General features: G+C 32.5%; 2 protein-coding genes and 1 pseudogene across 2 annotated transcripts; 1 reads left to right on the top strand and 2 right to left on the bottom strand.

Moving 5' to 3' along the window:
- Nucleotides 297-2,810, top strand: LOC104739844. The gene is made up of 10 exons (XM_010460310.1): nucleotides 297-719; nucleotides 800-916; nucleotides 1,002-1,102; nucleotides 1,218-1,289; nucleotides 1,392-1,473; nucleotides 1,647-1,727; nucleotides 1,893-1,934; nucleotides 2,100-2,156; nucleotides 2,234-2,380; nucleotides 2,471-2,810. The coding sequence occupies exons 1-10, from the start codon at nucleotides 420-422 to the stop codon at nucleotides 2,636-2,638; spliced, it is 1,167 nt and encodes a 388-aa protein (XP_010458612.1). The 5' UTR covers nucleotides 297-419; the 3' UTR covers nucleotides 2,639-2,810.
- LOC104743236 lies at nucleotides 8,289-9,431 on the bottom strand (annotated as a pseudogene).
- LOC104739843 (proline synthase co-transcribed bacterial homolog protein) lies at nucleotides 11,622-13,534 on the bottom strand. The gene is made up of 7 exons (XM_010460309.2): nucleotides 13,173-13,534; nucleotides 13,013-13,079; nucleotides 12,729-12,775; nucleotides 12,409-12,496; nucleotides 12,178-12,311; nucleotides 11,987-12,085; nucleotides 11,622-11,895 (listed from the first exon to the last, which is right to left on the bottom strand). The coding sequence occupies exons 1-7, from the start codon at nucleotides 13,446-13,448 to the stop codon at nucleotides 11,821-11,823; spliced, it is 786 nt and encodes a 261-aa protein (XP_010458611.1). The 5' UTR covers nucleotides 13,449-13,534; the 3' UTR covers nucleotides 11,622-11,820.

Below are 14,865 nucleotides of genomic sequence, written 5' to 3'. Positions count from 1 at the left end.
GTTACCTTATATTATAATTTATAATGTACATTAAACCTCAAAGTTGAATATTTTCTATTTGTTTAGAAAGAAAATAAAATACATTTTATGTATTGGATATTATTTATATTCATAGTCAAAAAATTGTAAATAACATACCATATTATTTTGAGTTTATGACATATATTCGTAGTGTTTTCAATTTTTTCATATTAACGTAGACCCCACCAAACTTAAACGTGTACGCGCCTAACGACGTCGTTTTCAGAAGGTTTACACCGTCTCTAACTACCATCTTCGTCTACCTTTCTTTCTTTCTTCTCTCAAATGTTTTTAATTCCAATTCTTCTGAACTTTTTTTTGACTTCACAAAACCTTATAGAGAGGGAGACAGTGAGAGACTCGAATGATCGCGATTTTATCGAGGTACTACTACGACGATGACGAGGAAACCACAGCCGCAGATTCAGCCTCCGTCGTCACGTCGCGGCGGCGTCGTTTGGCTTGGATGGAAGCTCGTTATCGTTTTCTCCGCCGCGCTTTGCCTTTTCGCTCTCTTAAGGATCCAACTACATTACCATTCCGTCTCGACATTGCCGCTCTCCGTCGTCGCGAGATCTCGTACCACCACCACCACCCGGCTCCGTGAATACTCCGGCGATCCTCGTCCCAAGCTCGCTTTCCTTTTCTTAGCTCGCCGTGATCTCCCTCTTGATTTTATGTGGGATAGTTTCTTCAAGGTCCAACTCGTAGTATTAGACCCATGTCTTTTGATTTAACTCTTATAAATTCAAAATTGCTGATTCTGGTGAATTTGTAGGGTGTGGATCATGCTAATTTCTCAATCTATGTACATTCGTTGCCTGGTTTCGTGTTCAATGAAGACACTACGCGGTCTAAGTATTTCTATAATCGCCAATTGAACAATAGCATTAAGGTGAGTCTTCATTTTTAGGACTGTTCTTAAGGATTAAGAGTGGATTGAATTGAAAAACTTAGGATGAGTGTGTTTTATTATATAGGTAGTATGGGGTGAATCAAGCATGATTGCAGCTGAAAGATTGTTGCTTGCTTCTGCTTTAGAGGATCAGTCCAATCAAAGATTTGTTCTTCTCTCTGACAGGTGTGCTTCTTCTTCTTTCAGCATTACTCCATTGAGTTCGAGTTCCCTTTTGCTTGCTGAACTGTACATATGTGATTTACGCACTTATTTCAATTTGCTTTCGTCTGTTTTGCAGATGTGCTCCATTATATGACTTTGGCTATATATACAGTTATCTTATCTCTTCACCGAGGAGTTTTGTGGATAGGTAGATATGCAACTCTGAATTTTTTTGATGAGGTTTCTTAGTACTTCAGACTTGACATATATGGCCTGATTGATAACTATGATTCTTGCTTTCTATTTGCAGTTTTCTTCATACTAAAGAGACACGGTACAGTCTGAAAATGTCTCCTGTGATACCTGAAGATAAATGGCGAAAAGGATCCCAGGTTCTATCTTCACTGTCTTGCTTATGAAAACAACTTTGCTGAATTTGATTGCTTACCAAGATTTTTGAAGCCTGAGTTTCTTTTGGAAATTTAAGCATCAGGTTGTGAGGGACAAGAGGTTCCTTTTGCAGTTCATAAAGTTTATAATCTCATCCTTGTTTTATCTATTGCAGTGGATAGCTTTGATCAGAAATCATGCAGAGGTTATTGTAAATGATGGTAACGTATTCCCAGTTTTTAAGGAATTCTGCAAGGTAAAGATTTAGCTTTACGTATATTCCATTCCTCTCGTGACTGTTTAGTTTTCATTGAGTAGCAACCAGTTCACCGTTAAGCATTAAGTGAAATGTCAATCTTGATTCTTTTTTTTTGCTGAAGAAGCAAGATATTTATTTGTTGATTTCTCTTTTGGTTTGCAGAGATGTCCACCTTTAGGTACCAATGAGGCATGGTTGTTTCTTGTAAGTGATACTTCGAAGTTGAGATTTTTCATTTTATAGCAGTCTGAACCAACCAATTATGTTGATTCTTGTGTTGGTTTCAAAACAAACTCAATACTGTCTATGCTTTTAACTCTTCTTTCATAATGAATTGGTGGATTTTTTTTATGTTTGATGTGAACTCAGAAACAGAAACGGCGCAACTGCATCCCCGATGAACACTATGTGCAAACATTGCTTACGGTAATCCTCTCTGAGAAAAATCTCTCCCATTTTTATAGTTCCATATTGGTTAATGTATTCCAAACTGATATTTTCAGATGCAAGGACTAGAGAGTGAAATGGAACGACGAACGGTGACATATACTGTATGGAACGTTTCGGCTACAAAATATGAAGCCAAATCTTGGCATCCCGTCACTTTCACATTTGAAAACTCTGGCCCTGAGGAAATTAAAGAAATAAAGGTACATAAATCTTATTCTACTGGTGATCAAAATCACAACCAAATAGATCTTTGAGTAATTTTGTCGTTCTCGTTCTTTTCTTGGGGGCAGAAATTAGACCATGTCTATTATGAGTCTGAATCTCGAACTGAATGGTGTAAGGCGGATTCAAGACCAGTCCCGTGCTTTCTTTTTGCAAGGAAGTTCACGAATGAAGCTGCTATGCGCATTGTGAGCGAAGGACTAATAGGATCATCAACAAACATAACCTTATTATAACTCTGCAACAGTGTAAGCAAAGTTGTAATAACCTATCATGTAGGTCAAGCAACAGAGAGTATACATAGAGTAGGGCATAGCATTGATTTATAGAAATCCCTCATGAGTGTTACTTAATTGATTTTATATATGACGCTTAGAAGAAACCAACTCAATGAATTTTCTTTTACTTTGGAATCTTGTTTGGGTGCTAAATTTCCCCGAGGAAACTGGCTTCAATTATAAAATACGTTACGTTTAGCAAGTGTTATACCACTCTTCCTAAGAGGTACAAGTAATGTTGAGAAAAGAAGTAACCGACATAACACAAGTAATTTTTTTGACCTCCCCGTCTTCGATCAACCAAAAAACCTGAGACGGATGGCTTTTAGACGACCACTGATTACTGATACTAATCGTCATCTTCATCGTTTTAACCACTGGCGTTAAAAATCGCCACCGCGGATGAGCCTGTTTTGTTCTTGATTAGTGTGATTTAACTGGGAATGAGAGTAATAAAACCAGAGATTGAAGAAGAATGGAGGAAGATTGTGAAGTTACTATAGTGTCTGATTAGGATACTCTTTGAGAGGTTTGAGTTTTTTTTTTTCGTTTGAAGTAGGAAATTGAAATACCTTAGGAGAGAATTCTAGGTTTTGGCTAAATTCAGTTGATCAAAGTGGAGCTCTCTCTCTCTGCAGATTCGAAGTTCTCTCTTGTTTCTTACTACTTCACTCTAACTTGGTCATTCTTTTTACAAAATATCCGTATTTGTGGTACTTGACTGCTTTTTGATATTTGACTGAATCAATATGACCAATGTAACTCTTCTACCTTCTGATTCTTTTGCTGAGATAGATTGATTGATTAATTCTAGTTGATTCAGTCAAGAGTAGATTTATATGAACTTCTTTGATTTGGTGTTTAAAAGCTAATTAAGTTTGTAAATCGGCGACTTTTCCTCTTGTTTAGATTACAATCTTTTATGGTTTAAGCTGTCTCCAAACTCATAGAAAATAGTTCACACAGACCTGTCTCCAAACTCAAGATGATGATAATGAAACTGAAGAAGATTTCACAGGAGGAGATGAGGATACTGAAGTCTGTGTGGAAGATGATGAGACGGATTTTTTTTAGAGTTTTAGACTTTTAGGCTTTGATCTTAAGTTTTAAACTTTGGTTGGATTTGCTTTTACTTTGTTATCATTTCTCTGTTTCAGACTCATGATTGGCTTTGGCTTTTTCTTTGTTTTCATTTCTCTGTTATAACTATTATTGGATTGTGTTTGTTTGTGTAGTTGCGCCTCACACCAAAGGCTTCAAGTTCAAGGCTTGTTGGTTAAGCCATTGTGTTTCCTCTTTCAAGGAAAGGTTTACTATGGTTCTCGAAGTTCTTCTTTTTGACACTACGTTTTCTTACTTGTGTTTCCCATCTATGACACAACATTGTTTCTTTATGCAGGTTATTGCTTATTGGGATGAAGAATGTTATGTATATTGCATTATATGGATCTGTGGTGAGTATGTATTACCATTGTCATTGTCCCTTCTTCTGCAGAAAACTACAAGTTTCTCTTTCACTCAATCTTGCTTTCCTGGGTTTACATATATTTTCTTTATATTTCCTCTCTCTTTCAGTTCTTGTATGTGCTCTTTTGATATTGTAAACAGATTTATGTCTTCCAAATTGATGTGTATTGCAAGCTAGTTTGTATGCAACATAAGCATAATAACAATTGCTACTTGGTTCCCACTCAGGTTGCAATACTCTTGCTTGTGAGAGTAAGCTTTTTACCCAAACAATGTTGCATACACTAGACTAGAAGACAAGTGCTAGATATGGTTTTACTTATACTGCAGAACTCCCAAAGCAATTAGTACGTGACTTCCTTTGGTAAAAAGATTAAGATGTTGTTGGGACAATTTTTTAAATATTCTTTATAACTAGCATCGTAGCAAATTTATAAGGGCCAATAATAAGATTTGGGTGTATAAAGCCCCAAATGAACAAATTGTTTGTTATTTATTATTAGAGCAAAAAATGTCAAATTGGCAATGATGAACCTAATGAATTAGAAAAAAGATTTTCGCATACAAATTTTCATGTTTTTCCAAGAACAAAAAAAAATTTACTAGTACCCAAAAAAAATTTGGCTTTAGATCAATTAATCGGAGATAATTTTTTCGGCTTTGTCAATCTGAGTTAGTGAGATTTGAACACCCAAAATTTGAGCCCTATCCCATTATTCTAAATAACCATCATCAAAAATTAATAATTCATGAATTAATACACTATAAATTAATAAATTTGGTTGGTCCCAAATCCTAGTGTAAAAAATAATAAAATTTGATAAGGTAATAAGATAGTACTTTTTTGAAAATTTTCATCTAAAATATAGTTCTAATAATATCAATAATTAATAATCATCTAAATATATATATATATATATATACGTTGATATATGTATGTTTTAAAATTTAAAATTTTCTCATAGAACTCATATCTATAAAATAATTGTCATGTTGTGTTTTCAAACTATAATGATAGAAAATACTCTATAACATGTCATAAAAATAGCTAAGTTTTTTAAGTTTTCAATTTCTACATATGTACCATTTTGATTTTGATATTTTTATAGAGTATTTATAATTCATTATCAATAATGTTTTCTAAATATTACAAATTCAATTCTAAATTAATAACATCAGAAAATCTAATCTTATTTTGCTAAAATTGTCTCAATTCATAATTTTTAAAAATTAAAACAATTAAAATATATATCTATAAATTAATAATTTATAGATAAATTAATATCACTATAAATTAATAAAATGTCATGATCCCAACGTTATTAATTTATAGAAGTTTTACTGTAATTAGTAACAACCAATCTATATAAATTAGATATAGTTTTGTACCAAAATGGCTTGCTCCGACTACCAATGAAAGTAAAAACCTTTTTCTAACGTTACAAAATCTTTTGATAGTAACTAATGTTAAATTTCCCAATGTATTTGTGAAAGTGTTTGACACACCATGACGAAACCTCTGTCTCTGTAACGCCTCAAACGCCACATTGCTTAGTGACCATGTCCACTCTCAGTCCATGGGCCCACCTTCCAAAATGCGCTCAACATCTATTCCCGGCTCGTAGACCCACTCATATTCGATGGTCGGTTTGTTACGTATAGGAGACTTTGAAAACTTGTTTACCAACCTTACAAAACAACAAATGATTTTTTCCTGTGTTTTGTCATCACTCTCACAGTTCCGACAATCACTTACAGGAAGGTCACTCATCATGAAGTTCTCTGAGGACCCTTGACCAAAAAAATAAGTGCATTTTGGTGACGTATACGGCCAAATCAATTCTTTTAAACCTTTCTGCAAACCAGAGTGTCAGAGTGCTTGAGCTCATATGGATCTATCAACAACGATTTATCTTTATCCAATCTATCTATCTATGTTTGTTGTACACTTGTGTTTGATTAGCCTATTTTATCCATTCATTAGGTTGATGAGCTTTTACTCGTTATCTTCCTTTATGATTGAATGAATAATGGTAACAATTATGTTTGTAAAGAAAAAAGGGTTTATGACCAACCAATAAAGATTGAGAAATTAGAAAGAAAAAAAAATTGGCATAATTTAAGAAACAATAGAAAATTCTAAATTCCAAATAATTCAATGATAAAAATATCAATTAAATAAAATAATCTAAAAATATTACAATAAATTTTAAAATACAGTTTTAGGAAAAGAATACGCATATATTAATTTTTTTTGGTTCAATATATTAACCTTACTTATTCCCAACTGAAAAAGAAGAAAGTAGGAGAAAATTTTAGTAAAAATAAGAAAAATTTACTTTCCCATTAGAAAACAAAATTCCAATTAAGCAAAGTAGAAAGCAATGTTTTTGAATAAATTATTTAAATATGAGACAATTTATGTTTATATAGATGTAAGTATTTATAAAATTTAGAATTAATAATTATCTATATATTTTCCTTAATGTTTTTTTCTATATTTGTTTTTGTAGAATTAATAACTTAAAATTAAAAATAAGGAAATAATATTATAATTTCAAATTTTATGAAATAAATATGTATATATAATTTTCTTATAATTATTTGAATAAACTTTGTATTTTTTTTTTATAAATTCTGTATTTTTTGAAAATTATCTTTTTACATTATTAATATTTTTAAAAAACAAAATATATTTTTTTTGTAATCCAATTCTTTTAATTAAATATTAACTTTTATACATGTTAAAATCTGAAATTGATAATATGACATATGTCAAAATCTTATTAATGGCTAATTTTCAAAACTCAACTTTAAAATCAGGTTTTTTTTATTTTATTTTTTGTTATAAAGTTACACTCACCGACATGACTCTTTTTAGTTTATTATAGATTATTATAATTAAAAGAAACGACTTCGATTCTCTTTAGTAAACTAATCATATCCAACATGACCCCCACCCAACAATGTCTCAATTCGAATGATCTTTTGGAGGTTAGTTCATTGGTGGGTTATATATATATGACGCTTACTTTACAATTTTGCTTCGGTATTGACGTATTGTTGTACTAGTAAAAACCTACACAATTAAAATCCGAAGGCAAAGACGCATGTAACCAACATATCTTCACAAAACCTTTCAAGCAAGGTGATGCCCTATCGAGCGACACAAAACAATAATACTAATACACTATAACCTCTATAAATTAATACTCGCTATAAATTAATAAATTTTTTTGGTCCCAAATTGGGCCGGTGTAAAAAATAATACATTTCGATAAAATAATAAGATAATAACTTTTTTGGAAATCCTATGTAAAAATATAGTCTCATCAGTATCATAAATTAATAATCAAATAAACTAATATATATATTGAAATATGGCTCTATTGTTATTTGGCTATTCTTTAATTTGCATTCTAATAGAGTTCATTTCTAATCTTTTTCATTATTTATCTTCTCAAATCGCATCCAAAAATTGTAGAGAGTCTTAGATTCGATAATTACTTCTTTACTAACTGGTTCTAAGGTATCATAATATCTTATTCGACTTCATCATTACCATGAAATATATTACTAGCAATTTCTTGTAAACTTTAAATTTCTATCATTTATCATTTTTACCTATATAATTCTAGTAAACAATTAACATTCATCCTATTGCGATACCAAGATTATATAAATTAAAAAAATTCTTTTAAAATGTGAATGATAACAAAAGTATCTTATTTTGTAATAGAAAATTTTCAAAATTATGAAAATGAGAAAATATCTTCATAAATTAATGTTTTATTAATTTATTGATAAATTAATAATTATTAATTTATCGATAAATTAAAACATTTATAAATTAATAAAATTTCATAGTCCTACCTTATTAATTTATAGAGGTTTTACTGTAAACAGTCAGAGAAGTGGAACAGTTTTTAAACATCTTCATAACCGCTTCATAGGCATCACCTTGTTGGAACAAGTTTTTGTTATGCGTCGAACCTCTCAAGATGAGTATAATAACAAGAAGCCAACGAAAACTTCCTGATGAGTAGAAAATCATCTTTAAATTAAAAATGAAGAAGATGTTAGATTACAAATTAATTCATCAGTACAACAAATAAGAGAAAAGAAAGACAAATTAATATGATTAAACAGAGAATAGACTTGGGGAATAAAAAACACAATCTCCGTTGGTGGTAGGTGTGAAAAGGACATCATTATATTTGGTATGGAGATCATGTATCACCACTGGTTGCAAGTGCGAACGACCGCGAATTAATAACTTAGTCTTGTCTAAAATTGCTATTGGAAAGAGTGCTTCCAACCAAGTAAAAGTTTTCGTGAGATCAATGGAGCACAATTTCTTCCATGGCTCGTTGCCGCCCGAAGAATCAAACGACCATATGACTTGAGTGGGTCAATTTTTCTCGGACACGCACAAGCGGTTATCGAGGATGCACATGATGAAGTCGCCAGGCGGGTCACGCACATGCGGAAAGGGAGTTTTTGAGATGACATGAAAAGTTTCCGTGTGGAGATCCAAAGATAAAACCTTGGTTTCTTCACACTCAGTGAACCAGTAAAGTGACCCATCTAGATACACGGGGTAATGGAAAGAAATAATCCGATAGGGAGAAGCAGGGAGAATGTACCTCCAAGCGTTGGTGCTAAAGTCGAAAACTTCACAAGCGAAGTGGTAACGTTTTCTAGGCCAAACTCAGATGAATTATACAACCAAACGGGCTTGTATGTGCCTCTTACTTTGTCTTTACCGAATCCAAGCTTGGGACATGGGGTGTCAAACATTAATTATTTTCTTATACCTTTCCAAATTGAGCTGTTGAACGCTGGAAAGAGGGAAACTTCGATGCCCTCTAGTAGCGGGATTCACCACGAAACTCGGTCTGTCGATACTGTAAAGGCAAAGCACACCGTCACAACTACCATGGCTAGCTGCGGTGCCAAACGTAGGGAACCTAACCGTACAAACTACTGAAGACCCCAACACAATCTTCCTCCTTCGAGCTTCATCATCATGATTATCATCATCATCACCAAAGGACACGAAAAGAACATCTATACCTCGGGATTGCCTACAACGGATCAACTGTCGCTCCTTGAAACGCTGCGACTCGATGGTGGATTTCCAGCTCTTTGATACAGACTTGAACCTCACCAGAGACTCCACAGGAAGCCTCTCGAGGATGAGCTCTACAACATCGTGTGGTAGCAATTCCACACTCGATCGATCTCGCTTCGATTCCACAGTCGAACCATATCTTTTCAACATTGTGTCTTGTCGCTCTCTCGCGAGCTCTGTCCCTCCCCTTAGAACAAATTCTTCACGTGGCCGACATCTCATCGGAAACTTGACTTCTCCTGCACTCTTTCTTTTAGGGTTTTACTTTTATTTGGGCTTTTATTTTCAGTTGGGCTTAAACCCATAACTTTTACACCTTCTATATTTGAATATATTGAAAATCATTGATTTTTTTTTGGAGAAATTTAACCAACGTGCTAAAGTGATTAATTATTTTTTAGTAAGTTTTGAATCTATTGTCTAGATTCTTACATATTGTAGTCTGTGAATTTAATGATGGTGAAAAACTTCCCTTTTCAAAATTTTAGATAAAATAAATTTAGTGTTTAGCCAAGGTAAGCTTATTCATCTTTTACAAGTATCAACAATATCGATTATATGTGGATGTGTATGGATGGTAATGATTTACAACATATTATCAGTTTATCACAACCGATTATTGGTACAAAGTTATGTCTAATTTATGTATATTCTTACTTACTTCTTACTCAAATTTAATTTATCTCCAAATTACATTGGAATTTGTAAGAGATGATTAACCCTCACCAATAAACCTCATTTATAAAATCTTGTTGATGTGAGCTATTGTAGTTTGTGAACTGAATCTTCCTTTTTCAAAATTTTAGACATCATAAATTATGGTTATCTTGGATACAATGTTAAAATTGTTATTGATTATGTTGAAGTAGACAACCTCATTACAATGTTGATTTTGATTTCATATATAGTGATGTGGTTAAGAATGCGTTTATATATCTAAGTTGTATTTCAATTGAAAATTCATGTACCATTCATGTTCAAAATTCATGTTATTGAGTTTTGAACCAGATCAACAAAACACATATTTAAATTCAAGGTGTGAGCCAAGATTACCAACACCACATGGCTTAATTATTAAATATTGAGTTTAAAGCTAAATTATTATTTATTTGTTTTTAGTGAGATCAAAACAATTTCAATGAGAAAGTTTGGATAAACCTGATCTTTTAATTTAACGATGTGTTTTCAGATTAATTAAACTTCGATCCATAATTGCGTCTAAAAACAATAGTGGATAGGAACAAACATTGCAAATCTCATTTGGCAACTGTACTTTTGTCATTTAAAACACAAACACACTTGACAAATTTGATTTTTAATGTATGTTGGACATTGTCTTGTCTCTATATAATTTATTAATCAGCAAAGGATTGAGACTTTAAATATATATTAGGTATTAATCTAAGGTAGACCGTGGACTGAATTTTTTATTTGATGTAAATTTGTAATAATAGATTTTGTTATTATGTTATTTGTAATATTTTGTGATTATAAATTCTGTTTGTTTATACAATAATTTCTATATTTTTTAAAAAAAAAAATACAAAATTTAGATAATGTTGTTTTAAATTGAAAATTCGTTGTTGTATTTGGGTAGCTTTAAATTGACATATTTGTATATAGTTGGTAATCGTAATTGTCAAGAGAAATATTTTAATGGAAATTTTTTGTCAATAAAATATTAGCATGTAATGATAAATAAAATTGTTTAAATTTTTGTTAATATCATTCAATGATTGCTATGGATATGAAATATGGTAAAAGGATGTAACTAACATTTAAAAAAAAAGATTATTAGTATAATCTTACTTTTGGTGAAGGAATTATTCGAAAAAATATAAAAAATATTATTTTCTGTTAATGGGATAAACATTCGGTAAATATGTATGATTTACCATTATCAACGTGATATGTTTTTTATTTTCTTTAGCTAAATTGATATTATAATTTGTTTCTTCTTCTTCTGTTGAGGGGATAAGTATTACTGTATATAGGATACTGTTATAAAACAAACTTGTTTAAAGGAAGTGAATACCTATGTAACACTAAATTGTTTAGTCAGTGACTGATTATCTTTTTACCCTTAATGATTTTATCTTTTTCTTTAACTATTTATAATGACATTTTAATGTAATTTTCTATATTTTAAAGGTTAGATTTATTTTTGTACTTTTCAATTAATATAGTAACATATACAACCATATATACACACGGTCCACCTCAGCTACGACCGACTTCGAGCTAGCAAATCAAAAACAAAAAAGGGGAAAACTTCCATTAACGAATTTGTGATTTCAAAACTCTAATCTCTCTATCCATATTTTTTTGACGCTTATCTTCTAATAAAAAAAATAAAAAAAAATATTACGGGTTTAGTCGAATCAATAATAGCAAGGACAAGATGTTGTTTTGTAATGTAGTCACAAGCAAAAGCAGAGCAAATACAATGCGTATACAAATTAAAAAGACACTTTTACCATTAAAAACCTCACGCTCTTGTTCAGACTTAAAAATCAATCTCAGCACCCGCCAGTTTACTTCATTTCTTCTTAGGATACTCTCTCGCCCCAAAAATTGTAGACCCTATTCTCACATTTGTGCTTCCCAGTTCAATCTGTAACTCCCAAAGCCATTAAGAAAACTCTTAACATTTTGAGCAGATCTCAGAACTTTTTTACTTGAATCAACAATCAACAACAACTTACGGCTAACTCAAAGTCACCAGACATCCCCATAGATAGCTCACACTGCTCCTCCGGTATTCCAAGCTCCTTACACACTTCACTTCTGCATTTCGCAAGCAACTAAACAGATATATAATAAAAAACGAAAGTGAGCTCCTTTTAGTGTTCTAAATTATTACCAAACATGTTAGGTTCAAAACAGATTATATAACCTTGAAATTCTCTGGGGTTGAAGTGTAATCAGCCATCCCTATAGTCATCAACCCAGAAAACTCGAGATTGGAGCATGCTTCCTTCACGTGTTTCGCCAGTCTTACGCATCCTGAGGGTTCCACGCCGAATTTAGCTGGAAGTTTCAGTTAGGATGATCACCTCAGATAGTATTAAGAAAGGTGAAAGCTGGAAAACAATTAAAGTTGAAGAAGAATTTCTCAGACTCTTACACTCTTCGCCACTTGTATTCACTTGGACCAAGACCTTCAAGGGCTTTCTTCCGATGTTTCCAGCCACACGATCAAGCGTATTTGCAATCTATGAAGCAAATATAAACAAAATCAGAGATTGGCACATGTATATTCATTCATAAGTTAGTATGGTTTGATCTAATTGAACTCCCAATGCATCTTTACTTGTCATCACATCAAAACAAACCCATGAGATTTCATGTTTTTGCTATCTAACACCTGGAAGGAGCTATAGAACAGTTACAAACCAAATAACAAAACCCTTCTCTTACAATATACAAAAAAGAGAACTTTTTTACCTTTTCATCATCAACACTTTCCACCATCACAAGGTTAGGCACTCCAGCTAATCAATCATGCAACCAAATCAAAGAATTCAGAACAGAACATACCAAAGACTAAGAGATTTCAGAAACAAAGTGGCTCATATTCAAACCAAATTTAGTGCCAACGAACTGAAGAACTCAAGTGTGGAGTTTTTAACATCCAAATTAGTAACTCAAAAAACTGATTGCATGAAGAAGAAGAACCAAGTATTAATGATAGTAAGACTTTTGAAATGGGCAAAAAAAACCAAATTTACTTAGTAAAGGTTTCACTTTGTTGCTCTGCAAATTCCCAATGAAATGCCACTCTATATCTTCTGGAAGCTGCAAAATTTCCAAAAAAAAATCAAATTCAAGACTCTTTCTCTCTACTCAGTTTTCAATTATCCAAAGGATTCAACAAAAAAAGATGAGAACCTGAGGCGCCTTCTCGATGACCTCTTGCACATAGTTCTCACCAAAAGACCTATGACCAGCGTCGTAGACTTGACGAATCAGAGAAACTGGTTTCGTCTTGCTCACCGCTACGACCCGTATCCGATCCGACACACGACCCGCTTTCTCCGCCGCTTGGTTTACTCGCTGAAACACCGATCTCAAAGCCGCAACTCCATCAATCGCCGCCGCCGATGACATAGCCGATTCAACCACGTGTTCGTTCTCGGGCTTCTCTTCGTTTTCTAGAACGTTCATCGAGTAATCAATCACTGATCTCTTCTTTGTCACAGTTTTGTGGAAGAGATTACGAGTGCGNCCACTAAAAAAAAAAAAAAAAAAAAAAAAAAACTAAGATATGGTTACTTTCGAGGATCGAACTCGTCACCTTTATTTTTAATTTAACGCACTTGTTTCTAAAATTGTTTCTGCTTTTCAAAACCAATGTAAACCGAACCAAAATCAATTTGTAATTCCAAAACCAATGTAAAACCAAACCGAAATCAATTTATCTATGTAAGAGTCAAACCCCTTGGTGCTCTGATAACGGCTTTAATTTGAATATATTACAGCTATTGTGGAGATATCTATTTTAGATAAGTGTCATGAGATATTTGCTATAGAAACTACAATTACTTAGAGCAATGAAACAAGTTGTTCGTGAGAACGAAAAAGGGTAAATTGTTGGAAACTGAACACACATATCTTTGATTGATATTCATTTTGGCTTTCATAAAATATCCTGTTTGTTTACCACTAGTCATATATGCATTGTCTTTCATATATTCCCAAGTCTCTGAGAGAGAGCATGGTTAACTTAGTTGTGCACTTGTGTGCTACAATGTCACAGTCCCAACTTTTTCAATTGCAGTAATGTCCTTTGAATGTGACTTATTTTGTACTTGTATACGAAAATATATTAGGGTCCCAATATCCCACCAAGACCAAGTGTCCAAGTGTTCAAAGTGTCAACGCCTACTCGAGTGCTCTCATAACCGATTTTGTTCAAGTTTGAACAAAGATTCATGTAGCGTGTATTACGGAAATCTTGTATTGTACTTTGTATCCTTTTCTCACCGTATATATTTTTTTTTCGTACTTCTAATGTGGATTGTGGAGTAAATGAGTAATGTTCAACCTTTTGACAAAATAAGAAAAAAAAAAAAAAATCGTAAACATGGCACCTAAAGGCTAAAGTGTGTACAACAAAAAGACGAAAGACTTGGTTCGGTTGGGAAATTTGGATAGTGGAGTTCCGTATGCACTCTAGAAAATAGGGTTGGGCATTCGGGTAACCCGTTCGGGTTCGGGTATTACTTATTCGGGTTCGGGTAAACGGGTTTAGAAAAATAGAATTTATTGGGTATTTTTAGATATATGGGTTTGGTTCGGTTTGGGTACTATCGGGTTCGGGTCAGTTTGGGTTACAAATTTTAGAACCCGATTAGTACCCGAACTACCGGGTACCAAAAAAAATATAATTAAATTTAAATAAATTTAGTTAAATTTTGATTTACATAACAAAATATTTTAGATATTTCGATTATTTTTGATATTTAGGTATAAAACTAAATGAAATATTCAAAATTATAATCATAATTTTGAAGTAATTGCATTATATTAATGATAAATATTATAAATATGTTTATATGTTCGGGTTTAATGGGTACCCAAA

This window comes from Camelina sativa, chromosome 14 (assembly GCF_000633955.1).
Source record: "Camelina sativa cultivar DH55 chromosome 14, Cs, whole genome shotgun sequence".
Classification (NCBI taxonomy): Eukaryota; Viridiplantae; Streptophyta; class Magnoliopsida; order Brassicales; family Brassicaceae; genus Camelina; species Camelina sativa.
This window is presented reverse-complemented; position numbering and strand designations above follow the sequence as displayed.